Genomic DNA, 10,942 nt, shown 5'->3' with positions numbered 1-10,942 from the left:
GTAAGGCTTGACTTCATATTGTCAAACACTACAGAAAAACAGACACATCTTTTCACAAGTCTATGCTTGTGATTTAAGGACTATCATTTTGTAAGCAGTAAGTCTTCAAATGCGAATAAAATTTAAAAGTACATAAATGCAAAACATTAATTAGCAACTTATTTTCTTCACAAGTTCCATTCTGACAAGTAAATTATCTGGACAAGTGTACTTGCCTTACATGTATTTTCATGAATTATGCATTTAAAACTGATAAACACCATAGACCTGATAAAACTGCTAAGAGATCCTAAACTCATAGACCCTTCCTGGATACTCAAAATATAGTATATTTTCCTTTCTCCAATTCCACAGGGGCATAAAATACCTTTGGTAAGATTCCTCACAAAACCCTCCTACAGAGTAAGCACTTTCTATAGCTCTTTCTGCTGAAACGAGAATCACCTCAAAAAAACACTTGACAAGACTGAGGCGCAAAAACTCATCTGTCATGTAACCAAATTAGACTGGAATAATACAAGTGTACCTTTTTACATTGAATCCTACTGTTACATTTAAAAAAAATAAAGCAGTCGTTTGTGCACCTCTTTAAGAAATGTTTAAGATTTTCTAAATGAAACCAGAATGAGAAACACAAATAAGAAGTCAACTATTTGCATTCTCCACCTACTAGCATTTTAATGCCTTTAGAACTGAAAATGTATTCATTAAGAAATACACTGCAACTGGAATAGTCAACACTCAAGTCCATCAAAATTTAAAAAGTGATTCATTTTAGCATAACCACACTAGCAAATTATTCTGTATATTTCAGTGAAGCAGAGCTTTAAAAAAGTTGTAGAGAAATAGATAATTCATTTTTTGCGTGTTTTAGGGGAGCAAATCTCTCCATAAAGATTATTTATACAATGCAAGAGCAAACTTTCTGAGATTAGGGTTTGGGGTTTTTATTTTTCTTTCCCAAAGATTCCACCACATGATTAAAAATTAGATGAATTTGTATTCCTGACCACATTGACAATGGCACAGCTAGTTCATGACAAGCAACTGCAACAAGAGTAAATGAAAAACAGGTCCCTGCACTGGGACAAAGCTTGGCTGCAGGCTGACTGTATGACACTAATATTGAAAGCAAGAATTGAAGTAAACTCATCTGGCATTCAGATCCGACTGAGGGAACAGTGAGAACGACACAGTGAAGGTACACTTAGGTGCAATTTCATGCTGGTGACTTTTTCCTCTTTTTATGCTTAGAGCAGATTTTAAACCAAGAGTTGCATATCCAATGACACATACACAATTCAAAACTTAAGAGACCAAGAGCACAGTTGTACACATAATTACATAAACTTAGTATTTACATATTCTAAACAAAGTTCCATTTTAACAGTTGAAGTCTTTTAACACATGAAAGAAGATAATCTACTACAAAGAATGCATAACGGGATCACAAACTTTGCACAAGCATATAAACACATGTTTTAAAGTGCTTTCTGGGTGCTTCAGATTAACCCCTCGCAGTATGAGCTATTCTGTAGTGCTGTTCCAGTCATTAGAAAATTATTTAAATCACTCCTCTTCAGGTGCATTGTGAGTTCAGGAATAATGACAACACCATTGATGTAAAAGCTTTAGGCTCCACCAACATAAACGTATACATTACTTAGGTTCAGATGAAGTTGTCAAATACTTTGGTTTATCATAGCTTGGGATAAATATTTGATAGAACAAAAATTGCACCTCTCCACTCTCGAGTTTGTTTTTTTTAACTAAAAAAATACCCCAACATAAATTGACAGTATTCTTTGGTAAAAACAGGACATTTGGCCAATTTGTGTGTACATCTATTTATCAAAATAGTCTAAAAGTGAACAAATGCTGCTGCTGTACTGTCAATTTACAGGAATAAGCATTCCTCAGTGGGGAGTATCAAAATATTAACCTTAGCAGTTACCTATACAAGCTGAAACACCTTCAGCAACCATTACAGGGGATCAATAATGTTTTAGAACATTTTTTGCTTAACATTTATCCTTTGCATTACAAAAACCTGTAAAATGCTCTATGCCTGCAGACAAGTCCACTACCTTGCAGTGACTACAGAAACGTTATTCAATGGTGTACACTGTCAAGTTGCTGTAACAAAAACCAGGAGTAAGGTGTGCTGACCAACTAATACTCAACTGCACAGTACTTGTGCATTACCTATCCTAAATACTAAGAAAAGCCTATTAAAAATTCATTTAACTGCTACAAGTTAGGTGAATATATAAAAACAGAGCAGATATACAAGTATAACACTGAACATACTGTACTTTATTAGCACAAAAAGCCAGAACAAGGCACAGCAAGCAGAAAAATACATCAATAGAAGGGTTAGTGTAGCATACAAGAATAACGTTTATTGTACTTGCAGCCAAAGTGTTTCCTACCTCGCACAGGTCACTGCCGTAGAGAAGGAAGGAATCAAATACTGTAGCAGCTGGTAAAGAAACTAGGGAGCACTCAGAATTGGTACAAAACATTAAACAGGGGTCAGGGCATTCCAACAAGATTTTAGTGCAAAATATCTAAGATAGAACTACTTTTAAGTTCCATCTCCAAGTAAATAAGCAAACAGAAGTTAGAATCTTGTTTCTAAGTAATCTGTTGAAACTATCATCAGTGCATATTACTTTAAAACATTTTTAAAAGCGCAGATGGAAAGATATTTACAAATAAAGTGTACCAGTACCTTTGAAACCTGACATTTGCTTCAGATATGTCAGATTTTGTACTCTGATTATAATAATTCAACCACTTGTCATGTTCTCCATAAAAATATCAGACAACTTAAAATAATTAAGAATTTTTTTCTTGTCACTATTATCTTCCACTGTAAGTTACTAGCAGTCAGGACACCAAAATCTGTTTTGGAAAAAACCCACAACCTTCTGTTTCACAGCAATAATCTAATTCTGTGTCCTGCCACAGAAGCAGCAATTCACACTGGAAGGTATTTTTAACTGTCTGAGACAGTACTACTTTTGCTAACAATGCCACTTAAATCTCCAAGTGTTTGTAACAGAATTACAGTACTGAGCAGGCATATTCAAGTCTTAATGATTAGGAAACATTATACACTGTGAAAAGCATGATTCATCTGTTAGCCTCAAAGCACCATTAACTCTTAATGGACTGCTTCTAATGAACTGCTCTTCATTACAAGAAAATATTCACCAGTATTTGGAAACTTGTCTGTGATCTAAATTATTACTTTGAGTTGAGGAAAGTTTTCAAGAAGAGAATTTTTAAAAAAATACTTCAAATATTAGCAAAATGCCCCTCCGACAAAGCCTTTCTTTAACAGCATTTAACAGCATTACATGAATGCCCCATGGGAAATGCCTCATAGTTTCTTCATCCAATTACTACAGCTATAAAAGGGAAACAAAATATTTAGAAATTAGCAAAAATATTTTCATTAGGCCTTAATGAAAAACGTGCAGAATTGTGTCTGCTTATTGTTTCCAAGAGGCATCACAACTTAGTTTGATTAACAGCAGGCAGCATCTGACAGGATACTAACACTCAGCTTAAATAGGGTATTGCAGAAAAGCTAGACGCCATCGGTGCGCTTGCTGCAGTTAAACTGTAATACACAAAAAAAAAGCACGTTCCAGAAGCTTATTTTGATTTCCTTTTACTTTGTTTTTATAGGTTCCCGCTCCAGCCATCGCACCCTGACTTTTTGTTTATAGTGATACTCCTTTAGAAAGTCTTGCAACATTGAGGGTAGAGGAAGGTCATCGATTCCATCGTACGTAGTGCACCTGCAGATTACCGCCCGGCAGATATACTGCAGACTAAAGGGGAAGGTCCTGTTCAGAGATACGGTGAGCAAGGGTTCAAAGAACATGCAAGAGCTGGGGTCCTTGTAGTGTTCCAGAAGCCCCGTAACGGTGGAGGAGTGGAACACACAGGGGTCGTGGGCATCAAAGCTGAAGTTGTGGTTCCACTGCTCGATGCGCGCGTGCAGCGAGCGGTTGTAGCGGCGGAAGCTCACCGAGAAGAGGTAGTCCTCCTGCGCAGAGTCCCTGAGCAAGAAAGTGCCTTCGGGTTTCCCCTCCAGAAGTGCTTCTGCCTCGTAGCGGTCCATGACGCCCCAGTAGCACGGGTTACCTGTGATCTGGAGCAAGTCTGGCACGAGGCAGTGGATGTAATCGATCTGAGTGTGCACTTTCCAAGCCCCCTGCCTGCTGATATGGCCATGGCTCTCTCCCGACATCTGACGCTGCTTCTGCCGGCGCGACTGCAGGCAAAGCGTCGTCGTGTCCTCTTCGGAGTCACAGCTCCCTGGAGGTGTTATGGTTTTGTCCCCGGTCAGCTCAGTCATACCAGGGGCTAACTTTGGTCCCAGTTTATACAATGGATTTACCTGTGCTGTAGCTTCAAAAGTGTGTATTTGGGCATTGGGAGGGGGATCAACCCCTTCTTCAATACTAAGCCTACGTCTCTCTCTGAGTCGGTCTTCTTCATCTTCTGTGGAAACCAAGGAAGGATCAAATGTGTCAAAGAAAGTTGAATGAGGGCTCACGGGTGCTGTGTGTTGTTTAATCAGATGCCACTTCTGGGCCAGATCTGAGCCTGCAGGAAAAGGGCATTTCTCAAGCATTAGTTCAGAGAGGTGGATCTTTCTTTTGTTAGAAAACAGAGGTTTGGACTGCTTGCTGTAAGTTCTCATGGGAAAACACAGCCCAACAGTATCTTGGAGACGCTGCCGCAGAGAACGGCTGCCCACCGTCCTGCTGGATACCGCGTCCATGTCATGGACTGAGCTCACCCCGTACCTTCTCTCCCTCCTCTGCAAACCGCTTCGTGTTCTACCAAATCTTTTCTCAGTATCCAAGGAGCTCTGTGTTTTGGTAGAGCAGGAATGCTTCTTCTTCCCACCCCAAGGAGCATGCCGAGAATAAGAGTCCCTTCGAGTGAGCCTGGCTCCTGTGGTGACACATGAGTCATTCTCTTTCTCAATGCTTATTTCAACAATCTGAGGAATTTCTGTGACACAGTTTTGGTTCCGCCTTGCTGAATTCTTTGAAGGACTTAAGCCTAATTGCAAAGCAATGTTTTCTCTCAAAGGACTGCTGGGTTGTTGTTGAGGCAAGTCACTTATCTGGATGGCTTTCTCTTTACCAGATGAGCAATTATTGGAGTTCACAACTATACTTTCATTTTGGCTTCCACCCTCATGACTAAAGAGGTTCTGGCACCTGTATTTGAAATTGTTCCACATCTTTCCCACTTTATCCATGGATTACGTTATCTAAATCAAGAGGAGAAGAAATATTAAAATAAAAATACAGTTTTAAAACATGAGGATACATCTTCAGTTATCATTTAAGTTACAAACCCAAGATGACTATTATTAACTAAATGAAATACATTTTAAAAAGTGCCCTAGTCTTTGCAGGGTTATGTGGAAGCAAGATGCATCACATCATTTCAACATTTAGAAAAATATCCATATTTTTGATTATTTTCTAAATGAGTATTTGGTAAAATCACCACAAAGAAGGTGTTTAAGAAATTGCAAACATTTCATTTACAAGTAGGCCCTCCTATTTTTCTGTAGGCATGGAGGTAGGTCTGCATAGTTGTATTTGATAAATAGGAAATACACAATCTAAAATCCTTCATTTAAGAAAGAATTTTTAAATCATATGTTAGGTATGACTCCCTGATAAGCTTCCAATAAGCAGCAGTAAAACAAATCCTGAATAAGAACTCTTCAAGTCACTTCAGACTAGGAGAGCTGTTAGTAAAATCCAACAAGTGCACTGCAAATGTCCAGATGCACCACGTAAAAACAAAAGCTCCAGCTGCACACCACATAAATTCCAAGATATAGCTTTGTAAGATTAAAAGAATTAGCACAAAAATAGAAATTTAGGGGGGAAAAAAAGCATTCATCCTTATTAGATGAGACAATCACCAAAAGACAATTTTAGAATTACAAAGTCTCTGATACATTAATATAAGCCATATGAAACAGCTGAAAAAAAACCCCAGCAACCAATGGTCGGCTTTATTACTTAAGATATAAAAGAATGAAAGAGCCCAAGGAGCTTTTCTATCTTTAGTAGGAACACTTAAAAAGAAAGCAGCTCCACAGCAGAAACACGATGACAGTGAATCATGAAGATACTGTAAAAAGATAAAAACATTAGCAGTGTGTATTCTGAAACTACATCTTTAGAAACTGAGTTTGATAATTGGAACAAGACTGCCAAAATTACAGGACTGCCCTAGGACAGAGAGAAACAGGCTAATTCTGTACTAAAAAAAGTCAGGCAATGCCAAACTAAATTAGATCTAATTAAGTTCTGAGAGAAGTGCTAAACTTAAAAGACTAAAATACGTCATCTCATCTAATTTAACTCTTTATGGAAACTGCTCTGTTCTTTGGAAACAGATTATTTTGCAGCAACACTCCTCTGTTGCTGCATTACTTTTCTGTTCATAACGGGAGAGGAATCTGAAGCAGTGACTAAATGCACTGGGGCTCATGACAAAGTGGATGATGAACAAGCAGGCAATGCTCTGGTGATCCAGCCCACAAGTCCTTACAACAGGAGCACAGCTGTAAGCCTACGACTTTATAGCAGAGTCCACTGAGACTGGAGAAGAGTCAGAGGCACAGCTTACATGAGAAACATGAAAGTGAACGAATTTTAACACCTGACTGTGATAGGAACAAAAAAACAAAAGCTTTCTTTCTCACTCTGTCATCAGATGATCCAGCAAACCCAGGTACCCAACCGCACTAAGCAAGACCACAAGAATTGAGTGTGGATGAGAGAGCTGAGGAAAAGAGGAAATCAGGCCTCCAGTCTCTGAAGGTTACTGGTACAAGTTACCTACAACAGTGCTAAAGGACAATCTGCACAGCACCCACGTGGTTATTAAGGAGGCAAACACTTGCAGAGCAATGTTACACATAGAAGATGCTACACAGGTCCATGTATACATAAACACTGTAAGCAAATGAGCAAAGCACATCTTTCTGATTAAAATAACAAAATCATTAAATTCTTTTTTGTTCTGGAGTTGTCTGGATCAAGCTGGGAAAATTCTAGGAGCAGCAGAATTACTAAAATCAGACCACATACAAATTTGCAGGAAGCAGCCAACATGTCTCATGTCATTGCAATGATCATAGCTGTTTGTGGTGTCTCAGAATACCCATGCTGACCATGGAGGAGCACATGTTTGCTGGCTGCCAGCCTGTCAACACAATATATGTAAGGTTGACTTCTACACTTTTGTCTCAAGTTGTAAGTTTTTTATTCTCTTCCTAGACAGAGAGATGTTTAAAATTTTTGGGAAGAGAAAAGAATGAGATAATACACAAACACCATTCCCTTGGCAAGTCAGGCTAGAAAATGTACACATTTTTGTGACAATGAACTGGAATTACTTTTCCCTCCAAACAATCACATGCTATTCAGTAGTGTCTTTTATTCTGAAATTTCTCTTTATTGCTCTTCCTTTGCGCCACTAGTCTAAAAGGTCTTAGGGTGGAAAGTTCTCTACATGTGCCCAGAAAGCTTCAACAAATAAAAATAAAAACCAACAAAACACTCCACCCACAACCCCCCCAGCATACTGGCTTGACAGACTGTACTTTTCTGAAGTTAAATTTAAAAGGTTAAGTACTTTTTGTCACACTCAAGAGAATAAAGATACCTTTCTTACCCAGAAAAGCAAATGAGTCACTGAGTCTTGTCTTGAGAATATACCTCAACATGAACTTGCTAGATTCCTTCTTTGACTTGTGGACATGTTTACTACAAAGGGAAAAGCAGAAATTTTGTTAATAGTTAGAATATCTTTTCATTTAGACATTTACTGTTAATCACTGACATCAAAGGGATATTTTACTATTTATTTCTGAAACGTGTCCATGTAACTGCCTGGTCTTTATATATTTTTAATGCATATTAACATAAACAAAAAGCTTCACAGAACTTGCTTTTTCTATACATTAACAACATTTGTCAAGTAGTCATGGGAAGGACTCTGAAATAAAACTTTTGACAACCAAGAGCAAAGCCACAGTATCTGGATCATTGAAGTGCCAGGCACAATGGGCATAATCAAGCCTATGAAATGGTTCCCCCACATTTTGGTTTCAAGTTGTGGTTGGCAGTGCTGTCAGATCACCACATACTGTCTCTCCTCCTTGTTTCCAGCTGCTACATCACATCAAAAGGCAGCTAAAAATACACACTTTTCTAATATTACTTTTCCAGGTAAGCAACTGCTGTACTCTCCACAAGGATGTTACACGATTGTGAAGCAAGAGCAATATGAACCATGATTCTAAAAATGGGAAAGTGGAATACAAGACAAGTTCTTTATTAAAAGAGTAGGTCAGCAGTTCCCTAAAATAATCATCATTGTTTTTCAGAAATCCAAGAGGAGTCGAGGGATTTAATATGCTCACACCACTGTCAGAAATGTAACAGTAACAGAACAGAGAAGATTTATTTGCTTCTCCATGCTAGATTCAAGAATAGCAGTAAGAGTTAAGAGAAAACATTGGGAACTTATACCAAAGCTTTACACACAGAACAGGAAGAAAAATATTGAAATGTACTCCAATGAAAAGCTACAGGGTTGAGCAATCTCTAAGTGGATATTAAAAGTTAATATTCCTATGTAGAAACTCCAGAGCAATGGCAGCAAAGTCCAAGTATTACTAGTTTCTATTCCCTTCTGGAGGCACTAAAATTGCTGAAACATTCTTAAAGTTAGGCCACACTATTGCTATTGAGATTCCATAAAAGTAACCTTTTCAGAGAGCAACAGAGTGACAAGCACCAAGGATTTAGCCGATGAAGATCAAAGCACAAGTACAGTTCTTCTGCAACTGTAACGTTTACTCTCACTTATTTTGTTCTGCATTATGTTCCTAGCAAGTTTACAAAGACAAGACAGTCAAACCTATTAAAATGTGTTCAGTGCAAGGCCTTAACAGAGCAAATGCAAGGTAAAGTTGCTAGAACAAGGGCTATCCAACTTAAAACAAAACCTTACTTGGAACATTAGCTCATTCAGCCCTCTGAAGTTCGTCTTCATTGCAAACAATACCAGAGATACTGTTTTACTGGGCACAGGTGGCAAAGGGGCTGCATGCAAACCATTTTAACTCATCAAAAATTCAAAAAACCCACATGGATGCTTATCCTGAAGTGTCATGCTTCATGGCACTAGCTTTATATGGTCCCCATTATTCTCAGTTCTGCTCAGAAACGTGAGCAGTCAGTACACGCCTATCACATCACCACTGCCAGCCAGCTGACACAGGCTGTGGGACAAACTGCCAGGTGGCTCCAGGAGGGAGTGGTTTCTTTGGGAACCAGCCTTCCCTAATGGAAAACAGTTCCTTGAATTTGGGCAAATTGTCTCAGTTAGACATCTCAGACTTGTGTTAGAATAAAAGTTGAGTCACTGGTAAAGTATTTAAAATTCAACCTAGTGATTTTAAATTACTTTAAACCAATGTGCAACAGATGTGTGGTTTCACAGATTTCTTGTGGCAGCACTAAGCTTGACAAAATAAAAATTGTTTCTGAACTGGTTCTAAAGCCATCCTAGTTTTACAAAGGAGCACCGCCAGTGGTTATTCTAGCCTAAACAGGAAATCCATTTCATTCCATCAAAATCCACAAAGTGAATCCAACCATTTGTAGATTTTCTAAGAAAAAACAAAAACTCAATTATTTCTTCTTAGAAAACTAGAGGTTCTACTGATGTTCTTAACACAATCTCTTTTCAACTAAAAATTATTTCTACCTACTTTGAACTGGTATAAATGATCTTAAAAATGACATATAATAAGCACTCTATAGGGATTACAGAAGCAATGAGCAGCAATACCTTAGTGCTATACTCCCATTTGCAGTAAATTTAGAGACATTCAAATGCATGAAGTTTGCATGAGTGTAGTCTTCAAGTATTCTGAGAGCACAAATACTGAGACAACAAAGAAATTTTAAGCAATATGATAAAGCTACACTTGCAACTTCTTTGCAATCCTAAAATATCACATATTAACAGACTACTGTGAAAACTCAGACCATTCCTTCCAGAAATGTCACAGGCAGAAAGATCTGCCTAGATCTTGTGACTTTGTCACAAGGAACTCTATTCAAAGTCAAGGCTGTGCTCTGTCTGGAAGATAATACACTCGTTTCACTCTCACAGTTCACCCAATTTAAAATTTACTCAGTATGGTTTATTATATTCAAAGTATTAACTTCTAACAATGTACCATCTTCACAAAAGATGATACACTGCACAAACTATGATATCTTACAGAACAGGCTAAAAAAAAAAGAACCTACAAAGTGAAGTTGCTAGAAACCTGCACACTGTTTAGCTCAATATTAGCTGGAGCCTGCACAGGCAAACTGGCTACCACATTCCCTGAACCTGGTGCACGGACCACAGAGGTACAAGCAAAAGCCTGGAGGGAAACACTGCTTCTATTTGTGTCATTCCTCAAAATGATTTGCTGAGCAGTGGCAAGAGACTCTTATTAAAGACATTGCTTCCATTAAGGGCTGCTTGCTGAAGAGGTCACTGCCCTGTGTGCCCGCTGCCAAATGCCCACTGCAGGCTCCTGCTGCAGGGATGCCCTGAGGGAGCTGCTCCCACCAGTGCTCCTCAACCTCATCCAGTCACAGTGAGGAAGGCTGGCAACCCCTGCATCTGAAGTAACCCACTCGAGGAAGGAAGGGCAGTACTAAGGATTACAAAGCAATTTCCTCCCTTCCAATGCACATTCCAGAAATAATGAATTACTACTGTAATACTAGAGATAACGTTTCTGAAAAACAAGGAATTTGTTGGCTCAAGAGGAACCATGCATTTTTCTACACACACAAAAATGTTG

The 10,942-nt window shown here is 38.5% G+C and overlaps 1 protein-coding gene across 4 annotated transcripts in view; it reads right to left on the bottom strand.

Annotated features, from left to right (window-relative positions):
• Nucleotides 1-2,295: 2,295 nt before the first annotated feature.
• Nucleotides 2,296-10,942, bottom strand: part of SOCS5 (suppressor of cytokine signaling 5) — a 28,916-nt gene continuing 20,269 nt past the window's right edge. For 3 of the 4 annotated variants that reach the window (XM_058020780.1, XM_058020779.1, XM_058020781.1), the window contains exons 2-3: nucleotides 7,738-7,829; nucleotides 2,296-5,305 (exon numbers count right to left, since the gene is read on the bottom strand). In XM_058020780.1, the coding sequence (XP_057876763.1) occupies nucleotides 3,683-5,293 (1,611 nt within the window). In that variant the 5' untranslated portion in view covers nucleotides 5,294-5,305; nucleotides 7,738-7,829 and the 3' untranslated portion in view covers nucleotides 2,296-3,682. The remainder of the gene's footprint in view (nucleotides 5,306-7,737; nucleotides 7,830-10,942) is intronic. The other variant, XM_058020782.1, reaches the window with a different exon arrangement.

The sequence above is a fragment of the Melospiza georgiana genome, chromosome 3 (genome assembly GCF_028018845.1).
Source record: "Melospiza georgiana isolate bMelGeo1 chromosome 3, bMelGeo1.pri, whole genome shotgun sequence".
Classification (NCBI taxonomy): domain Eukaryota; kingdom Metazoa; phylum Chordata; class Aves; order Passeriformes; family Passerellidae; genus Melospiza; species Melospiza georgiana.
This window is presented reverse-complemented; position numbering and strand designations above follow the sequence as displayed.